The 23,796-nt window shown below is 47.1% G+C and overlaps 1 protein-coding gene across 7 annotated transcripts in view; it reads right to left on the bottom strand.

The window, feature by feature from the left end:
* ankhd1 (ankyrin repeat and KH domain containing 1) overlaps positions 1–23,796 on the bottom strand; it is a 253,244-nt gene that overhangs the window by 23,595 nt on the left and 205,853 nt on the right. For all 7 annotated transcript variants that reach the window (XM_072512258.1, XM_072512260.1, XM_072512259.1 and 4 more), the window contains 2 exons: positions 23,198–23,452; positions 22,910–23,085 (listed from right to left, as the gene is read on the bottom strand). In XM_072512258.1, coding sequence (XP_072368359.1) covers positions 22,910–23,085; positions 23,198–23,452 — 431 coding nt within the window. The remainder of the gene's footprint in view (positions 1–22,909; positions 23,086–23,197; positions 23,453–23,796) is intronic.

The raw sequence follows: 23,796 nt of genomic DNA, 5'->3' as shown, positions 1-23,796 counted from the left end.
TACAAATAGCGATGTACAATCTATAAAATGTTTAAAGACAACAAGGTGATAATTGTTTTGTATCTGGGCTCATTGTGAACCCAAAGTATAAAATGAATGACTGCCATTCAAACCACGAGAAAGGCTGGCTACCGTACCGCGGGGTACGTACGCTTTCTCCCGAAGATTCGTGTAACAATGAACTGCACTAATTGGACACAGCAAGTCTGACTCTTGAAGTGGTTGCTTTTCCCACAACAGTTTATACAAATGATTTAGCGATGAATGCAAGAGGTGTGATCAGTGAGGTGAGATCAGTAAGTTTGTGGATGATATGAAAATTGGTGGGGTGGTAAATAGTGAAGAGGATAGCCTTCGATTACAGGAGGATATAGATGGGCTGATCAGTGGCAAATGGAATTCGATCCAGATAAGTGTGAGGGTGGTGCACTTTGGCAGGACAAACAAGGCAAGGAAATACATGATAAACGGCAAGACCCTGGGAAGCACTGAGGATCAGAAGGATGTTGTGTGCATGCACACCAGTCGCTTAAGGTTAGATACAGTGGTTAAAGCGGCATATGGTGGACTTGCGTCTATTAGCCGAGGCATAGAGTTTAAGAGCCGGGAGGTAATGCTGGGTTTCTCGTTCATGAGTCACAGAAAACTAGCTTGCTGGATCGGCAGATAATAAAGAAAGTGAATGGAATGTTGGCATTTATATGGGGTGGGGGGGGGGGGGGGGTGTTGTTGTTGTTTGCTAGTGTTGTTGGGGAGGGTTTAAACTAATGTGGCAGGGGGATGGGAACCAATGCAGGAAGTCAGCGGGTCGTAAAGTGGGGATAGAAACAAAAGCCAGTCAGGAGAAAAGTGGATGGCAGAGAAACAGATTGAACTGAATTTCTTTCAATGCAAGAGGCCTAACGGGTAATGCAGATGAACTCAAGGCATTGATAGGTACATGGGACTGGGATATTATAGCTGTTACTGAAACATGGCTAAAGGAGGGGCAGGACTGGCAGCTTCAATGTTCCGGGGTACAGATGCTACAGGAATAGACCAGGAGATAGGAGGGGAGGGGGGAGTTGTATTTTTGATTAGGGACAACATCACGGCAGTAGAGAGAGAGGATATATCCAAGGGTTTGCCCACTGAATCTATATGGGTAGAACTGAAAAATAAGGAGGGCGAGATCACCTTGATAGGACTGTACTGTAGGGCCCCCAAATAGTCAGCGGGAAATCGAGAAGTATGTAAGGAGATTGATTACAGATAGCTGCTGGAAAAATGTGGCAATAGTAGGGAATTTGAACTTTCCCAACATTAACTGGGACAGCCATAGCACTAGGGGTTTGGATGGAGAGAAATTTGTTGAGCGTATTCAGGAAGAATTCCTCATTCAATATGTGGATGGCCTGTCTAGAGGGGGCAACACATGACCCCCCTCTTGGGGAATAAGGAAGGGAAGGTCCAAATGCGGGCAAGTGGGGCTAGCTTAGTGATAGAAACTCTGCAGCATGGACAAGCTGGGTCGAAGGGCTGTTTCTGTGCTATAAACATCTATGACTCTGTGGCGAAAGGTATAGAGTATAAAGGTAAGGAAGTGTTGTTTCAACTATAGAAGGCATTGGTGAGACCACACCTGGAGTATTGTGCACAGTTTTGGTCCCCTTTGAGGAACACTCAAATAAATGGCATTGGAAGCAGTTCAGATGAGGTTCACTACGTTGATTCCAGAGAGGGGGGGCTTGTTGTATGAAGAGATTGAACAGTTTATGCTTATACACTCGATTTTAGAAGAATGAGGAGGGATCAAAAGTACAAGATGATAAAAGATATGGGCAAAGTAACGTGGAGCGGATGCTTCCTCTTGTGGGGCATTCTAGAACGAGAAGTCATAGTCTTAGGATAAAAGGTAACAAATTTAAAATGGAGTGGAGGAGAAACATCTTCACCCAAAGGGGTGTGAATCTGTGGAATTTGCTTCCCCAGAGTGCGGTGGATGCTTGAACAGTGAGTAAAGTTAAGGAGGAGTTCAAAATATTTTTACTTGGTAATGGATTGAAGGGTTATGGAGAACGGACAGGACGGTGAAGTTAAGGCCTGGATGAGATCAGCCATGATCGAATGGCGGAGCAGACACGATGGGCCAGATGTCCTAATGCATGGCATTAAGGGTAAAGTAGTAGTATGGATAGAGGATTGGTTAATTAATAGAAAGCAAAGAGTGGGGATTAATGGGTGTTTCTCTGGTTGGCAATCAGTAGCTAGTGGTGTCCCTCAGGGATCAGTGTTGGGCCCACAATTGTTCACAATTTACATAGATGATTTGGAGTTGGGGACCAAGGGCAATGTGTCCAAGTTTGCAGACGACACATAAGATGAGTGGTAAAGCAAAAAGTGCAGAGGATACTGGAAGTCTGCAGAGGGATTTGGATAGGCTAAGTGAATGGGCTAGGGTCTGGCAGATGGAATACAATGTTGACATATGTGAAGTTATCCATTTTGGTAGGAATAACAGCAAAAGGGATTATTTAAATGATAAAATATTAAAACATGCGGCTGTGCAGAGAGACCAGGGTGTGCTAGTGCATGAGTCGCTAAAAGTTGGTTTACAGGTGCAACAGGTGTTTAAAAAGGCAAATGGAATTTTGTCCTTCATTGCTAGAGGGATGGAGTTCAAGACTAGGGAAGTTATGCTGCAATTGTACAAGGTGTTAGTGAGGCCACACCTGGAGTATTGTGTTCAGTTTTGGTCTCCTTACTTGAGAAAGGATGTACTGGCACTGGAGGGTGTGCAGAGGAGATTCACTAGGTTAATCCCAGAGCTGAAGGGGTTGGATTACGAGAGGTTGAGTAGACTGGGACTGTACTCATTGGAATTTAGAAGGATGAGGGGGCATCTTATAGAAACATATAAAATTATGAAGGGAATAGATAGGATAGATGTGGGCAGGTTGTTTCCACTGGCGGGTGAAAGCAGAACTAGGGGGCATAGCCTCAAAATAAGGGGAAGTAGATTTAGGAAGAACTTCTTCACCCAAAGGGTTGTGAATCTATGGAATTCCTTGCCCAGTGAAGCAGTAGAGTCTCCTTCATTAAATGTTTTTAAGATAAAGATAGATAGTTTTTTGAAGAATAAAGGGATTAAGGGTTATGGTGTTCGGGCCGGAAAGTGGAGCTGAGTCCAAAAAAGATCAGCCATGATCTCATTGAAAGGTGGAGCAGGCTCGAGGGACCAGATGGCCTACTCCTGCTCTTAGTGCTTATGTTCTTAAATAAAGTAAAAGTAGTCACTAGATGACCATAGGCTGCTTTCCCCTTTGAGGGGGAGAGCTGACTCGTGGTGTTTTAACCCGAGGATCACTATACCTCGGCCAGTAGGGTAATTGAACCCGTGCTGTTGGCCTTGAATGCATCACAAACCAGCTGTCCAGCCAACTGAACTAACCGAGCTCAGACTGAGAATCTTTCCGAAATTTCAATATTTGCATTTTTGCAATGGAAACTTACACTGAACTACATGACAGCAATTCAAAACTTTAAAATTCTGCAGTTGGGGGGGGGATCAGATTTTTTGAAACACGTACGTCAGTCAGCATCTGTGAACAAGGAGCTCTGATGAAAGGCAGTATGCCAAAAACATTTATTTCTTTTTATTCACTTCTGAGGCATGGGTATGCTGGCAGGCCCTAATTATCCATAGAAGGCAAGGCATAGGCTTTCTTCCTCAACACTGACTGTCTACCAGTAACACAACTGGCACAACCATATTAAATAGAATTCTGATCCAACAATGACAAAGGAGTGCCAATCTCTGCGCACATGAGGATGATGAGCGACTTAGAAGGGATCCTAAAAGGTGATGGTGTTCCCATGTTCCTGCTGTTCTTTGACGTGGTAGACGTTGCTTTTGGGAGATGCTGCCCAAGAATCGCTGTCAAGTTGTTGCAGGTGGTACACACTGCAGCCACAGGCCATTGGTGGAGGAGGTGGACGTTTATTCTACTGGATCAAGTGCCAATCAAATGGGCTACTTTGATTTGGATGTTATTCAGTTTAAAGGTGATTTTGCAGGTACACCCATCCAAGTAATTTTTTACCCAGAGGGTGGTGGGAGTTTGAAATTCTCTGTGAAGCGCTGTGAAGCAACAGTGCTAACCACCATGCTACAATGCCGCCATGTTAGTGGTTAAGTGGATGTTTTGACCGGCGCAGATGCGATGGCCTGAAGGGCCCTTTCTGTACTCTATGATTCTATGACTCTATTTAGCACAATACTGGAAAAGAACAAAGACAGATCAAAACTTAGTGTTAAATTGGGGTATGGTCAATTCTGCCAAGCTAATAAGCGACTTGGATAAAAATGGACAGCAAGAAAGGAAGCCCAGGACGGCAGAACATAATCCAATGAACTGATTAAGTGGGCAGAAAAGTGGCAAATGGGATTCAATCTGGAGATGAAGTAGTGCACTTGGGGAAAGCAAACAAGGTCAAAGAATTCAGCATAAATGGTAGGATTCTGAGAAGTGTAGACCTGAAGATGCATTAGACCAGTGTTTCCTATTAAGAGGTTCCGTGATAGGACTGGCCATTCTACATTTGAGAAAAGCTGTCCTACTAGCTTGCCCAAAGGCGATCTTCATATCGCATTGGTTAATGATAGGCACACAAACCAGCCTATCAGCAGCCAATGCACTGAAAAGCCAGCCTCTGATTAGACGAGCTGGAAATAGAGGCAAAATCAAGTCAGCGGAAAAGTCAGGGCGACAGCAAAGGTAACCGGAAGGCAAAGTAGGCAGTGGAGCAAGCGAGCGAGCATGAGCGAATAGGCTGGTGTGAGTGAGAGTATGAAGAGGGGGGTATGGAAAGAGAGGGGGGGGGGGTGTGGAGAGAGAGGGGGAGTGGAGAGAGAGGGGGAGTGGAGAGAGAGGGGGGTGTGGAGAGAGAGGGGGGTGTGGAGAGAGAGGGGGGTGTGGAGAGAGAGGGGGGTGTGGAGAGAGAGGGGGGGTGTGGAGAGAGAGGGGGGTGTGGAGAGAGAGGGGGGTGTGGAGAGAGAGGGGGGTGTGGAGACAGAGGGGGGTGTGGAGACAGAGGGGGGTGTGGAGACAGAGGGGGGTGTGGAGACAGAGGGGGTGTGGAGACAGAGGGGGTGTGGAGACAGAGGGGGTGTGGAGACAGAGGGGGTGTGGAGACAGAGGGGGTGTGGAGACAGAGGGGGTGTGGAGACAGAGGGGGTGTGGAGACAGAGGGGGTGTGGAGACAGAGGGGGTGTGGAGACAGAGGGGGTGTGGAGACAGAGGGGGTGTGGAGACAGAGGGGGTGTGGAGACAGAGGGGGTGTGGAGACAGAGGGGGTGTGGAGACAGAGGGGGTGTGGAGACAGAGGGGGTGTGGAGACAGAGGGGGTGTGGAGACAGAGGGGGTGTGGAGACAGAGGGGGTGTGGAGACAGAGGGGGTGTGGAGACAGAGGGGGTGTGGAGACAGAGGGGGTGTGGAGACAGAGGGGGTGTGGAGACAGAGGGGGTGTGGAGACAGAGGGGGTGTGGAGACAGAGGGGGTGTGGAGACAGAGGGGTGTGGAGACAGAGGGGTGTGGAGACAGAGGGGTGTGGAGACAGAGGGGTGTGGAGACAGAGGGGTGCGGAGACAGAGGGGGTGTGGAGAGAGAGAGAGAGAGAGAGAGAGAGAGAGAGAGAGAGAGAGAGAGAGAGAGAGGGTGGAGAGAGAGAGAGGGTGGAGAGAGAGAGAGAGAGAGAGAGAGGGTGGAGAGAGAGAGAGAGAGAGAGAGGGTGGAGAGAGAGAGAGAGAGAGAGAGAGAGAGAGAGGGGGTGGAGAGAGATAGAGGGGGGGTGGAGAGAGAGAGAGGGGTGGGGGTGGAGAGAGGGTGGAGAGAGAGAGAGAGAGAGAGAGAGAGAGAGGGAGAGAAATTATGAGCCAACGCAGAAGCATCACTCTTTCCATTAAAAAGTACAAAAAATCTTAAGTTTTTGTTGAATTTTTAATCATAATAAATGATATGTGCAAGAAATATAAAACTACATTCATTAATTTGCTTTTGTATGGTTGTATCTATTGTACAAAAACAATACGGGCGCTATTCTCCCGCCCCCACGCCGGGTGGGAGAATTGTCGGGGCGGCGCGCAAATCGAGCCACGGTGCCCCGACCCCGCACGCGATTCTCCCACCACCCCGGAAACCAGCGGCGCACAAAATCGCACCGGGTCGCTCGGAGAACCGGCGAGCGGCGATTGTCCAGCCGGATGGGCTGAGTGGCCGCTACGACACAAAGGATTCCCGCCGGCGCCGTTCACCCCTGGTTGCTGCCGGCGTGAACTCTGCGGGAACGCTGAGGGAGCGGCCTTGGGGGGGGGGGGGGGGGGGGCTCCTTCACCGGGGTGGCCTCCGATGGGGTCTGGCCCACGATCGGGCCCCACCCCCCGGCAGGCCCCCCCCCCCCCCCCGCCCCACATCCTGCCGCGCGCGGCCCCAGAACACCAGCTCCATGTTGGTGAGGGGCCGGCGTGCGTAAGACGTCCCCGCGCATGTGCAGGATGGCGCGGCCCAACTGCACATGCGCAGGATTGGGCTGGCCCAACTGCGCATGCGTGGGTTGGCGCGGTGCCCATTTGTTGCCACCTAAGGACGCTGGAGCGGCGTGAATAGCTCCAGCGCCGTGCTGGCCCCCCGTTAGGGCCAGAATTGGCCGTGTCCGGGCCCGGTTTGCGCCGTCGTAAAATGCGACGGCGTTCACGACGGCGCGAACTTGGCCTCAATATCGGAGAATCGCCCCCAATACATTTTTGTGGTTTAACTTTTCAACATAGTAAAAATGTTTTTAAAAATAAATATATATGCTCTTTTACAAATATCACAACAGAACAAAAAAAACAAAGAATCATCAACCCAGTACCCATCAGTAAAAAAAAACAATAGAAAATTCATGAGCACTCGAGCACTACGCAGATACTATATTACACTTGTACCGCACAATGCAATCCAATACCAACCAGGCCCTGGGCAGATCAGGCAAATCATATAGAACATAGAACAGTACAGTACAGGCCCTTCGGCCCACGATGTTGTGCCGAACTAGTCTGAAACTAAGATCAAATCAACCTACTCCCAATCATTCTAGTGCACTCCATATGCCTATCCAATAACTGCTTGAAAGTTCCTAAAGTGTCCGACTCCACTACCATAGCTGGGAGTGCGTTCCACGCCCCAACCACTCTCTGAATAAAGAACCTACCTCTGACATCCCTCCTATATCTTCCACCATGAATCTTATAGTTATGCCCCCTTGTAACAGCTACATCCACCAGAAGAAAAAGTTTCTGAACATCCACTCTATCTATCCCTCTCATCATCTTATACACCTCAATTAAGTCACCTCTCATCCTCCTTCGCTCCAATTAGAAAAGCCCTAGCTCCCTCAACCTTTCCTCATAAGACCTACCCTTCAATCCAGGCAGCATCCTGGTAAATCTCCTTTGCACCCTTTCCAATGTTTCCACATCCTTCCTATAATCAGGTGACCAGAACTGCACACAATACTCCAAATGTGGTCTAACCAAGGTCTTGTACAGTTGTAGCATAACCTCACGGCTCTTAAACTCAATCCCCCTGTTAATAAATGCTAACACACAATAGGCTTTCTTCACGGCTCTATCCACTTGGGTGGGAACTTTCACAGATCTATGGACATGTACTCCGAGATCTCTCTGCTCCTCCACATTCTTCAGAACCCTGCCGTTAACCCTGTAATCCACATTCAAATTTGTCCTACCAAAATGAATCACCTCACACTTATCAGGGGTAAACTCCATCTGTGACTTTTCAGCCCAGCTCTGCATCCTATCAATGTCTCTCTGCAGCCTACAACAGCCCTCCACATTATCCACTATTCCACCAATCTTGGTGTCACCAGCAAATTTACTAACCCAACCTTCAGCTCCATCATCCAAGTCATTGATAAAAATCACAAATAGCTGAGGACCCAGCACTGATCCGTGGTACACCGCTGGTGACTGGGCTCCAGGATGAAAATTTACCATCTACCACCACCCTCTGTCTTCTATGTGATAGCCAGTTACTAATCCAATCGGCCAAATTTCCCTCTATCCCACACCTCCTTACTTTCTGCATGAGCCGACCATGGGGCACCTTATCAAACGCCTTACTAAAATCCATGTATACGACATAAACTGCTCTACCTTCATCTATGTACTTAGTTACCTCCTCAAAGAATACAATCAAACTTGTGAGGCAAGATTTACCCCTCACAAATCCGTGCTGACTATCCTGGATTAAGCTGTATCTTTCCAAATGATCATCAATCCTATCCCTCAGGACCCTTTCCAATAATTTACCTATGGCCATGAAGTTAACATACAACCACAAAGTTATAAAGAACAAAGAACAAAGAAAAGTACAGCACAGGGACAGGCCCTTCGGCCCTCCAAGCCTGCGCCGAACATGCTGCCCGTCTGCACTAAAATCTTCTACACTTCCGGGGACCGTATCCCTCTATTCCCATCCGATTTATGTATTTGTCAAGATGCCCCTCAAACGTCACTGTCATCCCTGCTTCCACCGCCTCCTCCGGCAGCGAGTTCCAGGGACCCACTACCCTCGGTGTAAAAAAACTTACCTCGTACATCTCCTCTAACCCTTTCCCCTAACACCTTAAAGCTGTGCCCCCTAGTAATTGACCCCTCTACCCTGGGAAAAAGTCTCTGACTATCCACTCGGTCTATGCCCCTCATAATTTTGTAGACCTCTATCCGGTTGCCCCTCAACATCCTTCGTTCCAGTGAGAACAAACCAAGTTTATTCAACCTCTCCTCATAGCTAAGGCCCTCCCATACCAGGCAACATCCTTGTAAATCTCTTCTGCACCCTCTCTAAAGCCTCCACATCCTTCTGGTTGTGTGGCGACCAGAATTGAACACTATACTCCAAGTGTGGCCTAACTAAGGTTCTATACAGCTGCAACATGACTTGCCAATTTTTATACTCAATGCCCCGGCCAATGAAGGCAAGCATGCCGTATGCCTTCTTGACTACCTTCTCCACCTGTGTTGCCCCTTTCGGTGACCTATGGACCTGTACACCAAGATCTCTCTGACTTTCAATACTCTTGAGGGTTCTACCATTCACTGTACATTCCCTACCCAAATTAGACCTTCCAAAATGCATTACCTCACATTTGTTCGGATTAAACTCCATCTGCCATCTCGCTCCCAAGTCTCCAAGCAATCTAAATCCTGCTGTATTCTCCAACAGTCCTCATCGCTATCTGCAATTCCACCAACCTTTCGTCATCCGCAAACTTACTGATCAGACCAGTTACATTTTCCTCCAAATCATTTATATAGACTACGAACAGCAACGGTCCCAGCACTGATCCCTGCGGAACACCACTAGTCATAGCCCTCCAATCAGAAAAGCACCCTTCCATTGCTACTCTCTGCCTTCTATGACCTAGCCAGTTCTGTATCCATCTTGCCAGCTCACCTCTGATCCCATGTGATTTCACCTTTTGTACCAGTCTGCCATGAGGTAACTTGTCAAAGGCCTTACTGAAGTCCACATAGACAACATCCACTGCCCTACCTGCATCGATCATCTTTGTGACCTCCTTGAAAAACTCTATCAAGTTAGAGAGACACGACCTCCCCTTCACAAAATCGTGCTGCCTCTCGCAAATACGACCACTAGCTTCCAAATGGGAGTAGATCCTGTCTCGAAGAAGTCTCTCCAGTAATTTCCCTACCACTGACGTAAGGCTCACCGGCCTGTAGTTCCCTGGATTATCCTTGCTACCTTCTTAAACAAAGGAGCAACATTGGCTATTCTCCTGTACTCCAGGACATCACCTGAAGACAGCGAGGATCCAAAGATTTCTGTCAAGGCCTCAGCAATTTCCTCTCTTGCCTCCTTCAGTATTCTAGGGTAGATCCCATCAGGCCCTGGGGACGTAACACCATAATATTTTTCAAGACGCCCAACATCTTTTTGAATCTCAATGTGACCCAGGCTATCTACACACCCTTCTCCAGACTCAACATCTACCAATTCCTTCTCTTTGGTGAATACTGATGCAAAGTATTCATTTAGTACCTTGCCCATTTCCTCTGGCTCCACACATAGATTCCCTCCCCTGCTCTTCAGTGGGCCAACCTTTTCCCTTGCTTTTTATGTACGTGTAAAAAGCCTTGGAATTTTCCTTAACCCTATTTGCCAATGACTTTTCGTGACGCTTTTTAGCTCTCCTGACTCCTTGCTCAAGTTCCTTCCTACTTTCCTTATATTCCACACAGGCTTCATCTGTTCCCTGTCTTCTAGCCCTGACAAATGCCTCCTTTTTCTTTTTGACGAGGCCTACAATATCACTCGTTATCCAAGGATCCCGAAATTTGCCATATTTATCCTTCTTCCTCACAGGAACATGCCGGTCCTGAATTCCTTTCAACTGACATTTGAAAGCCTCCCACATGTCAGATGTTGATTTACCTCAAACATCCGCCCCCAATCTATGTTCTTCAGTTCTCGCCTAATATTGTTATAATTAGCCTTGCTCCAATTTAGCACATTCACCCTAGAATTGCTCTTATCTTTGTCCACCAGCACTTTAAAACTTACTGAATTATGGTCACTGTTCCCGAAATGCTCCCCTACTGAAACTTCTACTACCTGGCCGGGTTCATTCCCCAATACCAGGTCCAGTACAGCCCCTTCCCTAGTTGGACTATCTACATATTGTTTTAAGAAGCCTTCCTGGATGCTCCTCACAAACTCTGCCCCATCTAAGCCCCTAGCACTGAGTGAGTCCCAGTCAATATTGGGGAAGTTAAAGTCTCCCATCACAACAACCCTGTTGTTTTTACTCCTTTCCAAATTCTGTCTACATATCTGCTCCTCTATCTCCCGCTGGCTGTTGGGAGGCCTGTAGTAAACCCCCATCATTGTGACTGCATCCTTCTTATTCCTGATCTCTACCCATACAGCCTCGCTGCCCTCTGAGGTGTCCTCCCGCAGTACAGCGGTGATATTCTCCCTAACCAGTGGCGCAACTCCTCCACCCCTTTTACATCCCCCTCTATCCTGCCTGAAAATTCTAAATCCTGGACTGTTTAGCTGCCAATCCTGTCCTTCCAGGTCTCCGTCATGGCAACAACATCATAGTTCCAAGTACTAATCCAAGCTCTAAGTTCATCTGCTTTACCCGTTATACTTCTTGCATTAAAACATATGCACTTCAGGCCACCAGTCCCGCTGTTTTCAGCAACATCTCCCTGTCTGCTCTTCCTCAGAGCCATAGTAGCCCTATTTCCTAGTTCTCTCTCAATTTTTTCGCCTTCCCAGGCAGCATGGTGGCGCAGTGGGTCAGCCCTGTTGCCTCACGGCGCCGAGGTCCCAGGTTCGATCCTGGCTCTGGGACACTGTCGGTGTGGAGTTTGCGCATTCTCCCCGTGTTTGCGTGGATTTTGCCCCCACAACCCAAAGATGTGCAGGCTAGGTGGATTGGCCACGCTAAATTGCCCCTTACTTGGACGAAATGAATTTCAATTTAAACATTAAAAATAAAAAATTTCACCTTCTGACCTATTGCTCTGGTACGCACCCCCTGCCATACTAGTTTAAACCCTCCCGTGTGACACTAGCAAACCTCGCGGCCAGGATATTTATGCCTCTCCAGTTTAGATGCAACCCGCCCTTCTTATACAGGTCACACCTGCCCCGGAAGAGCTCCCAGTGGTCCAGATAACTGAAACCCTCCCTCCTCCACCAGCTGTTTAGCCACGTGTTTCGCTGCACTGTCTTCCTATTTCTAGCCTCACTGGCACGTGGCACAGGGAGTAATCCCGAGATTACAGCCCTTGAGGTCCTGTCTTTTAACTTTCTGCCTAGCTCCCTGAACTCCTGCTGCAGGACCTCATTCCCCCTTCCTGCCAATGTCGTTAGTACCAATATGTACCACGATCTCTACTTGTTTGCACTCCCCCTTCAGGATGCCCGCTACCCGTTCTCAGACATCCTGGACCCTGACACCAGGGAGGCAACATACCATCCTGGAGTCTCTTTCATGTCCACAGAAGCATCTATCTGTGCCCCTGACCATAAGAGTCCCCTATGACTATTGCTCTTCTGCGCTTTGACCCTCCCTGCTGAACACCAGAGCCAGCTGTGGTGCCAAGGCTCTGGCTGCTGCTGTTTTCCCCTGATAGGCTATTCTCCCCGACAGTATCCAAAGGGGTATACCTGTTCGAGAGGGGACAACCACAGGGGATTCCTGCACTGACTGCCTGCCCCTTCTGGTGGTCACCAGACGACCAACACTAACAGATCCAAGCTATTCTCAAACCCCCGAGAACAAAATACAAGAGGAAAAAGTCAAGAGCCCAGCAACCAGAGCCAATCCCTCAGATCTCGGGTTCAAGGTACCTAAAAGTGCCCAGCAGTCCAAAAGGAATACGTCGACTGATCAACAAGCAGAAAGCACGCTCCGAATGGGAACGATAGATTAAACACGAGGTCAGGAATTAAAATAAGGATAACCTCAGCCCCAGTTGAAAGGAAGGATCCCATCCCAGGGATACAGGAGCCATCAAAACGCACCCTGAAAGGTTCGTTCTGGGAAGGAGGGCCGACCAGCCTCCCCGTACCATGGGACCCATCCCAGCAACCAGGATCACCCAGGAAAAGAAAAAGACAGCCTGATCATCAACACACGGGGTGGACCTAGTCCCAAATCAGCCAGAACACAGAGACCTAGCCATCCAACACACTCGCAAAGACAAAACCACACCTCAAGTGCTCAGGAGAAAAACAAGCGCGAGCCACAATGAGTCACCTCTGATCCTCAGAAAAGAGCAAGAACTAGAACTATCAGAGCTAATCACACAGATAACCAGAAATCGGCAACCAACCCAAACCCCCAAGTTCTCGAACAACCGCCTGACATGTCACAAAGAGCCAGCCATGCAAAGCCCAAGGAACATCACTCTTACCGCAGAGCAAAAGACAAAGGATATCGACTAGACATAATATGTAGCCTTCCCCAAAATCTCCAACTACCTGGAAACCAAATTCAGCCCATCCGAGCTACCCCAAAGATGCCCTCAGAAGGAGGGCACCCACAATCCACAGGGACACCAGGATGTCAACCTGGCCTCGTCCAGCACCACTGAAAGAGAACCATCTCAGAAGAACATGACCCAAGGATTTTCCATACAACCCACAAAAACCCAGGGCAAGGCACCACACCCACTGACACGAGATAAGAAGGGATAAATACCCCGGCTTTGGCCGAAGGGGGTGGGGGGTCCTAGACCAGAGGAAGAACTGCAAAGATATCCATAAGTGGGCGTCCTGGGAAGGAGGTGCAGTTCTGCCATCCCATCAAAGAATTGCCCTCATCAATTCAAAACAAAACCAGGATCAGCACCACTGAAACATCGAAAGACAGAGACCCATACAAGGATAAAAGTCAAACTCGACCCAAAGGGAGAGTCAAACAAAACCCATTTCTCCCCAGGATAACAATATGCTTGCCCAAGTCAACAAGAATAATAGCCCGGATTCTCAAACTCAAAAGAAATAAAATGAAAGGACAACAGAAAAAAAAGAAAGGCTGAGGCCGATTAGCTCCAACTGGTGGGGATCCTCAATCGCAGCGAGGAAGAACTAACCATACCAACCCCAGCCTTCCACTCCTCACCCTGCTCTGGCTCTGTTCATCTTCCCTCCCAAGAGAGATGTGTGGGGGAGAACAACAAAAATAACCCTCCTCCCCCGTCACAAGGATTATCAGACTTCACTGGACCTCATAAATTTAGGATTGAAATTGTGCACAAATCCCGCATTGAATATTCTTCTCAGCATAATATGAACTTACCAGATCAGGATAGCCAATGGTATAGACCATCACACCCATATTGTACATTTCCCTGAAAGGAAGAAAAAGACAACAAGCCACCTCTAGCCTCTGGCGACTCGCGTCAGGAACAGGACTAAACAGAACCAATGGTCAGCAGGCCCAACCATCCCCAGGTCCTCGAAAACAGGGTATATTGTGCCCCATCGATTTGGTACCATCAAGATCCCAAGACACGGTGGCCACCCCTCAACCTCACTCAGGGAATCTTCCACCACATCACAGCAAGGACCGGGCCTGGCGGTGCACCTCGCACGGCCCTCCCTCCCTCTCTCTCGCTCTCCTGAATTCATCAGGCTGAATTCATAAGCCATGCAGCATGGCCTGGATACTGCAGAGGTGGGCCTTCACCAGGGACAGTGCTCTATTGCCAGAACCGTCTTGTGCACCTCCATTGTTTCTACAAAAGCACATCACAACTCTTGGAATTGAGCACCGACGACCTGTACTGCAGTGTTGAGATTTTCAGCCAGAGCAACATCATCATTAACAGCCATTATCTGTGTAATGAGAAGGGAATTGTTGTCAATCTGGCTGTACGAGACCCCTTGGGGATGAGCGACCATAACATGATAGAATTTTTTTATCAAGATGGAGAGTGAAGTAGTTGATTTGGAGACTTGGGTGCTGAATCTTAATAAAGGGAATTATGAAGATACGAGGCGCGAGTTGGCCTTGATAGATTGGGGAGAGTTACTTAAAGGATGACAGTGGATAGTGAGTGCAGCTTTAAGAAATGGGTGTTTAAGAAAGGTACCTTTAAGAAATGTTTGGCTGCTCATGTTACTGCATTGATGTCAGAGTGTGGGTGGAGCGGAGCTCTGGTTCTGCTTTTTAGTTTCACTTTGAGAACAGCTTGGATGTGTCTGTCTTTTTGGTTTCGTTTTTTCTGTGTGTTGCAGCTGAAGTCAGCCAAAGCAGCTGTACTGTTGATCTCTCTACCATGAAGGACTATCTCTTGATCATTTGGTGAATTCAGAAATTTAAATGTTTTCAGTATTGAATGTAAACCCTGATGTGCTTCTGTTTAAAGGTTGTTAAGTCTTTTGGATGTTAAAAGGACAGCTTAAAGGATTACTTAGTTTGTATTCTTGGAGGTTATCTTCGAATTAATGGTTGCTAAGTTATTCACAGTTTGTTTTAAAAAGGTTAACTTGAGTTCATAGAATAAACATTGTTTTGCTTTAAAAAATACTTTCCCATTTCTGCTGTACCACACCTGTAGAGTGGGCCGTGTGCTCCCCATACCACAATCTATTAAAAGTTGTGGGTCAGGTGAACTCCATGATACACTTTGGGGTTCTCGAAACCCTGACCCATAACAATAGACAATGGCAAACATTCAAGGAACGCATGGGGGAAATTACAGCAACTGTTCATTCCAGTCTGGCAGAAAAGCAAAGGAGGTAAGAGGGCCAATCCATGGCTTAAAGGAAATTAGAAATAGTATCCAATCCAAGGAAAAAGCATACAGATTGGGCAAGAAAAATAATAGGTCTGAGAATTGGGAGCAGTTTAGAATTCATCAAAGGACGAAGGGATTGATTAAGAAGGGGAAAGTACAGTACGAAAGGAAGCTTGCAGGGAACATAAAGACTGACACTAAGAGTTTCTATAGATAGGCGAAGAGAAAGAGATTGGTAAAGAGAAATGTAGGCCCCTTACAGACAGAAACAGGGGAATGCATAATAAGGGACAAAGAAATGATGAGAAATTGAATACATACTTTGGTTCTGTCTTCACAAAAGAGAACACAAATCAGATACCAGAAATGCTGGAAAATGAAAGGTTTAGTGAGGGAAAAGAACTGAGGAAGATCAACATTAGTAGAGAAATGGTGCAGGGAAAATTGATGGGATTGAAAGCAGATAAATCCCCAGGGCCTGAGAATCTGTATCAAATAGTGCTTAAGGAGGTGGCTCTGGAAATAGTGGACGCATTGGTAGTCATCTTCTGGGGTTCTATGGACTCTGGAACTGTCCCTGTAGATTGGGGGGGTAGCTAATGTCACTCCAATATTCAAAAAGGGAGGTAGAGAGAAAGTAGGGAAATATAGACCAGTAAGCCTAACATCGGTAGTGGGGAAAATGCTTGAATCCATGATCAAGGACATTATAGCGGAACATTTAGAAAGCAGTGGCAGGATCAATCAAGGTCAGCATGGATTTCTGAAGGGAAAATCATGCTTGACAGATCTGTTGGAATTCTTTGAAGATGTAACCAGTACAGTTGACAAGGGGGAGCCAGTTGATGTGGTATATTTGGACTTTCAAAAGGCGTTTGACAAAGTCCCGCATAAGAGATTGTGTAAAATTAAAGCGCATGGGATTGGGGGAAATGTATTGAGGTGGATAGAAAACTGGTTGGCAGAGAGGAAACAAAGAGTAGGGATTAATGGGTCCTTTTCAAATTGGCAGGCAGTAACTCGTGGGGTACCACAGGGATCGGTGCTGGAACCCCAGCTAGTCACAATATATATTAATGATTTGGATGAGGGAACAAAATGTAACATCTCAAAGTTTGCAGATGATACCAAGTTAGGTGGGAGGGTGAATTGTGACGAGGATGCAGGGACCCTACAGCATGACCTGGACAGGTTGGGCGAGTGGGAAAATCAATGGCAGATGCAGTAGAATTTGGATAAGTGTGAGGTTATTCACTTTGGAAGCAAAAAATAGGAAGGCAGATTACTACCTGAATGGTTATAAATTGGGAGAGGGGAGTGTGCAACGGGATCTGGGTGCCCTTGTGCGCCAGTCGTTGAAAGTAAGCATGCAGGTGCAGCAGACGGTAAAGAAGGTTAATGGTATGTTGGCCTTCATTGTGAGAGGCTTTGAGTATAGAAGCATCAAGTATAGGATGGATTGCTGCAATTATACAGGGCCTTGGGGGGGGCCACACCTGGAGTATTGTGTGCAGTTTTGGTCTCCTTCTCTGAGGAAGGATGTTCTTGCTCTCGAGGGAGTGCAGCAAAGGTTTACCAGACTGATTCCAGGGGTGGCGGGACTGTCATATGAGGGAGAGATTGACTAGGTTGGGATTGTTCTCGCTGGAGTTCAGAAGAATGAGGGGTGATCTCAGAGACTTATAAAATTCTTACAGGACGAGACAGGGTAGATGCTACCAATGATGTGTGTGACCAGAACCAGGGGTCACAGTCTGAGGATTCAGGGTAAACCATTTCGGAGATAAGGAGACATTTCTTCACACAAAGAGTGGTGAGCCTGTGGAATTCATTACCACAGGAAGTAGTTGATGGTAAAACTTTGAATATATTCAAGAGGCTGCTGGAGAAAGCACTTGGGGAGAATGGGATCAAAGGCTATGGTGGAGAATGGGATCAACGGCTATGGTGAGAAAGCAGGATTAGGCTATGGAGTTGGATGATCAGCCATGATCGTGATGAATGGCGGAGCAGGCTCGAAGGGCCAAAAGGCCTCCTCCTGCTCTTATCTTCTATGTATTTATGTATCTATGATGCACATAGCATTGCCATGGCAGGTGAGGAGTTTGCTCAATAGCAACTGTGTCACTGAAAACAGGGCCCTATCCCAGCCACCACGAACACTTCAGAATTTAAGCATTTAATCTAGACACTTTAAGGTAAAGACATCAACCAAACACCTCTCGGGACATAGCACAAGCCATGTACACCAAGACAAGTACAAAACATGGTAAGTATGTTTCTTAAAGGTTCAGTCAAGGGTTTAGTCAGTACCCTTGGGAAGTCAAAAGGGTTCAGTGCTTAGAAAAGTTTGGGAAGCATTGTTAGACCAAAGGGGCATGCCCACAAATCCTTGAGAAGATCGGACAGAAAAGATGGTCAAGGGATATGAAATAATATCCTTTATTGGCCGAGGCCTAGAATATGAAAGCATGGGCGTTATGCCAGAACTATTTAAGAAACACTAGTTAGACCGTAGCAGAGTACTGCTTGCTGTTCTGGTCACTGCATTATAGGAAGGATGTGATTGCACTAATTTAGGGCAAGAGACTTACAAGCATGTTGTCAGGAATGGAGAACTGCAGCTATGAGGATAACTTGAAAAAGCTTGGTTTGTTTTATTCTGAAATACAGGAGGATAAGAGGAGACCTAATTTATGAGGGGTCGACAGTACGGACCCAATTCCATTCACAGAGACATTAATAACCAGGGGCACAGATTTAAACTAATTGGGAGAAGGATTGGGTGCTGAAAGAAGATTTTCTATCCACTGGTGGGGATCTGGAACTCACTGGTGGCAAAGGCCCTCATCATATTTGACAAAACATGTTGATATGCATTTGAAGTGCCCTAGTCTGTAGGGCTACACAGCAAGAGTTGGAAGGTGAGATTAGGGCGCAAAACTCTTATTCAGTCAGCATCGACAGAATAAACCAATTGGTTATTTTCTGTGTTGCAAATATTCCTAGTTTTTATGTTCCTATTAGAAAACCTAATCTGTTGAACTGGTGAGATCAGCTTCAGAAATTTAACGGTGTGATAGAGTTTTTCGAGGAGGTCACAAAGATGATTGATGCAGGTAGGGCAGTGGATGTTGTCTATATGGACTTCAGTAAGGCCTTTGACAAGGTCCCTCATGGTAGACTAGTACAAATGGTGAAGTCACACGGGATCAGGGGTGAGCTGGCAAGGTGGATACAGAACTGGCTAGGTCATAGAAGGCAGAGAGTAGCAATGGAAGGATGCTTTTCTAATTGGAGGGCTGTGACCAGTGGTGTTCCACAGGGATCAGTGCTGGGACCTTTGCTGTTTTTAGTATATATAAATGATTTGGAGGAAAATGTAACTGGTCTGATTAGTAAGTTTGCAGATGACACAAAGGTTAGTGGAATTGCAGATAGCGATGAGGACTGTCAGAGGATACAGCAGGATTTAGATTGTTTGGAGACTTGGGCGGAGAGATGGCAGATGGAGTTTAATCCAGACAAATGTGAGGTAACTGTGCACTCAGTTTTTTGAAGAATGCCTTGGGGATAAAAATTGGGAGGTTCTGGAAAACAAACAAAACCCTCAGGAGGACCGTCATTTTAACTGTCTGTACCCGCCCCGCCAATGACAACGAAGTCCCCCCTCATCTGTTCTACCAACCGGCCCAAATTCAATTTATATAGCTGCTCCCACTCCCGTGCCACCTGGATACCCAAATATCGAAAGCTCCCTCCCACCACCTTGAACAGCACCACACCCAATCTCGTCTCCTGTCCCCTCGCCTGGATCGCAAAGACCTCATTCTTACCCATATTCAATTTGTATCCCGAAAACCGGCCGAATTCCTCGAATATCCCCATAATCCCTCCAATTCCCCCCCCTCCCTCCAATTCCCCCCCCCCCCCCCAAACGGGTCCGATATGTACAGAAGCAGATCATCCCGCGTAGAGCAAGACCCTGTGTTCCACCACCCCCCCCCACCCCCGTACTATCCCCTGCCAGACCCTCAACGCTCTCAATGTCAATGCTAATGGCTCTATACCCAAGGCAAACAACAGTGGGGAAAGTCAACATCCCTTTCTCGTCCTCCGGTGCAACCTGAAGTAATCTGATGTCACCCGATTTGTCCGCACACTCGCCACCGGTGCCTGGTATAGCAACCGGACCAAGTCCACAAATCCCCACCAGAGGAAACCCTCGCAGACACGGGGAGAACACGCAAATCCACACAGACAGTGACCCAAGCCAGGAATCGGACCTGGGACCCTGGATCTGAAGCATCCTGGGACCCTGGATCGGAGCCCAGGTCCGGAATCTTCCCCAGCACCCGCCTCAAAGTCCACATCGTCCCAGTTCGGGGCATAGATGTTTACCAACACTACCGGCATCCCCTCCAGTTTCCCGCTTACCATAACGTATCTTCCCCCAGAGTCAGCCACTATATTTCCCACCTCGAACGCCACCCACTTATTGACCAAAATCGGCATCCCCATTGTTTTAAAGTCCAATCACGAATTAAATACTTACACAACCTGTCCCTTCCTCAGCCGAACCTGGTCCCCCACCTTCAGGTCCGTCTCTTGTTGCATGGCCAGATCCACCTTCAATTGCTTTAAGTGTGCAAACACACAGGCCCTCTTGACTGGCTTGTTCAATCCTCACACGTTCCACGTGACCAGCCTGGACAGGGGCACCCCCCACCGATCAACCATAGTCCCCCTTGGGCCAGTCTCCGGCCCGTGTCCCATACCTCCCCATGCCCACCCTCGGGCGTCCACCATCATCGATCCTCCTCCCCTTTAAATGCCCTTCCCCTGTCAGCAGTACTCCCTCCCCCTACCCACAAATCCCCCTGCCCCCACTGACCTTCCACTAACCCCCAATTGCGCTTCTGTGAACTAGCTCGTCCAGCTAGCCTGGCACCCAGCATCCTACTGATTCCCCTCCCTCCCCACTCGAACATTAGTGCAAGCAAGCAAAAACAACTCCTCCCCAAGCCCAAACAAAGAGACCAACTCCCCATCCCCTAATAAAGAACAAAAAGGAAACCTGAAGCGAAAAAGAAATGGCCCCAAACATAAGTTAACACCAACATCTTAACAGCATCTCCACCAAAGTTCAAAGTCCACCTTCTCCTGCCAGTCCATTGTCTTTGACAAAACCTACTGCCTCCTCCGCCGAACCAAAGTATAATTCCCAGCCTTCGGAGGTCACCCACAGACGTGCCAGTTACAGTAGCCCAAACTTCACCCCTTCTTGAAGAGGGCTGCCTTGACCTTGTTAAAAGCTCGCTCCCCTTTTGGCCAACTCTGCACCCAGGTCTTGGCACACACGGATTTCAATGCCTCGTCTGTCTGGTCCACCTCAATTTGCTCCTTGTTCAGAAACCGGTGCAACCGCACCACTATCGCCCTCGGCGGCTCGTACCCTGGGGCGTCCTCATTAGCGTCCTGTGTGCTCGATCCACCTCCAAAGGCTATGCAACGCACCCTCTCCGAGCAGCTTCTCCAGCATCCTCCCCACATGCGTGCCAGCGTGGCTCCTTCACTCCCCTCTGGCAGGCCCACGATCCTTATGTTCTGCCTGCGTGACTGGTTCTGTAGGTCTTCAACCTTCTCCTGGAGCCGCTTCTGCTGATCGCGCATCAGCCCCATCTCTGCTGCCATTGAGGCAAACTGCGCCTTGTGTTCCCCCGTCACCTCCTACATCTTACTGGGCCGCCAGCTTCTTTTCCAAGCGGTTGGCCACCACCCTGATCAAATCCACCACACGGGCCAGGTGCTCCAGGCTCTCCTCCGTTGCTGGGTGAACTTCTCGTTCAAGAAGCTCACCAGCTGGTCCGTCGACCACTGAGCCACTGCCTGCCCCCTCCACCATCTCCACGTATGTCGCAGACACCGCATCAGCTCTAACCGACTGATTCCCTCTTTTCCGACCACGTCTGGCCCTCAGCTCCATACAGCAGAGGGTCAGTCTCTTTCACTCACTCTCCTGCACCTTTATTTCACCTCACATCCACCTGTTAACCGGGGAAAAGGTCCCAAAAAAACGTCACGAGTGGGAGCCACCAAATGTGCGACCACTTACTCCATGGCCGCCACCACGATATACATGACGTTATTGATGACCATTTTGATAGGACTTGATGAAAATTTGGCTCTACCTTACCATTTACCGAAAGTATCCGTGCCTGCCTGACTTTCTCTTCCACCAACTGCCCCACTCAAAGTGTCATGTTGACATTGTGGCCCTCATCACTAAATTCCACTATCAGGTACCCGTTTACTTCTGACAACTGCTTTGAGCACTTCATAGTGTTCCACTGCTTTAAATCTCCTATCACCATGATATTTGCTTGCTTTCCTCATTCACTCTACCAAGACATTTGCCATGCTCGGGGATTTCAAACGTCATCTGAACTCATCTTGCCCTCTCTCCTTAACAGTTCACTGCTCTTCCTTAACTTCACCATACATATAAACTTACTTACACATTTTCACATATTTTCATGCTCACACCCTCCACCTTGCTAGCTCACAAAGCCTATGCATTCACAAACAACACTATCTCTAATCACTTCTTTGTATTCCTCATCACTCCCCTGAGTCGCTTTTGGGGGGGGGGAGAATCCCCAAAGTTACTTACAACAACATTTTTCAAACTCCTTGAAGGTAGCCCTTAAAACACCACCTCTGCCCTAGCTTATCTGTCCTAATAGCCTATATTGGCTTAGTATAAATTCTTATCTGATTATGCTCCTGTCAATCACCTCGGGCTGTTTCATCACCACATCAAAAGGGGTTACTGATATCCAACTTCTTGTTGTGTTAAAAAGATACAGTGTCATGTTTTGATGACTGTTGACATATTTATACACCAACAATAAACAACTGAAGGTTAGCTACTTTATAATGATGCTTGTGCAGCAGCCTGCAGCAAGCAACCCAAGAGTTGGAGTCCAAGCCTACATATAAATGTGTATAAATTTGATGTTGAAACAGCGTTATGAACCAGTTATGAAGTTTTCAACAATAGCATTTGCGTGGGTTTTTCCAAACTGTTGCAAGAGCATAGGCTATTATGATATTGGGAAAAAATAATCACTAACTCAATGTTGAAAAGCAGAATATTGCGGATGCTGGAAATCTGAAATAAAAACAAAATACTGGAGGTACTCAGTAGGCCTGGCAATATCTGTGGCGAGAGAAAGAGTTAATGATTCAAGTCAATGACCTTTCATTAAGTCATCAATCTGAAAGTCTCTCCCTTCACAAAAGCTGCCACTTGCTTATTATTTCCAACTTGTTGCTTTTGTTTCACTAATTTTATGTCTTTGTTCCAGCTTTAAAACTATAACCACCACCTTATTGTAAAGGTATCAAGTCATACCAAAATTGGCTGAAAGAAATTCAGCCTGCAAGTAGTTCATGCTAAAGTGATTGCAATGTAATTACAATTCATTCAATGTGCATCTTTGATTATGTACAAATCATTGCTGCCTGATAGTCATGCTCAATTTTTCTTTTTTATTAAAAATCAAGCAATTTTCACTAACCTTGTTGTAATCCATGAAGTTGCTTGGCACTGGCTGATGGAAGGTATTTGAAGGTGCCACTATTCCAGTATCATCTCTTTCCAATGTCTGATGTTGTGAAAATGAAGCTGGGTCTGATATAGATTGGTGCATTAAGTGACCACCCATCACACCTTGAGACCAGCCAGATATGCCATCTGAAAGAGAAACCCATTCTAAGGTATGACAAGGTTTTATAGCTTTAAAACTTAGCCCTGCCAGGCACACTCCTTACATATCTCTCCAACACTATCATTAATAACTTCTCACCTGAATTATTGCTGACACCAAATGACCAGATCCCTCCTTGTCCAACAGGAGTTGTCAGGTTACTACCCACCATAGTGGAAAGCGGAGTCATTGACCCAGTCTGCCTAATGCGAGCTGATCTTTCTGTTCCAATAGGTGGTGGTACCTTCCGATCCTGATTTGCGTTACTTGATTTTGGTTGGCCCAAGGAAGGAGGTGCAGAAGCAGCAGATAAGGGTGAAGAAGCTCCAGAAGACACAGATGGCGGGGACTCACCTGCATAGAAATTATGATCCACAAAGATTATGATCCACAAGTAGTAAATTACATCCAACAATTTGTAAAGACACCATAATCTATAACAGTACAATTATTTTTTAATTGAGATTTGTAGTTATAAATTTTGAACCATACCCAGTTTAAAAAAACCTGAAGTGAAACTTATGCTTGCTTTTCACCAAATAAGAACGAAGGGCAGCATGTTTAAACTGTTCTGTTTTTGATTCCTATTCTTATTTTAAAATCAGAAAAAATTCAGACCTTTACACTATGTAACTGGTTTAGAGAAAACGAAACGTCAAGACTGGAGTGTTGGTTAGAAATGTTTCTGCACTTCATTT

The sequence above is a fragment of the Scyliorhinus torazame genome, chromosome 7, assembly GCF_047496885.1.
Source record: "Scyliorhinus torazame isolate Kashiwa2021f chromosome 7, sScyTor2.1, whole genome shotgun sequence".
NCBI lineage: Eukaryota > Metazoa > Chordata > Chondrichthyes > Carcharhiniformes > Scyliorhinidae > Scyliorhinus > Scyliorhinus torazame.
This window is presented reverse-complemented; position numbering and strand designations above follow the sequence as displayed.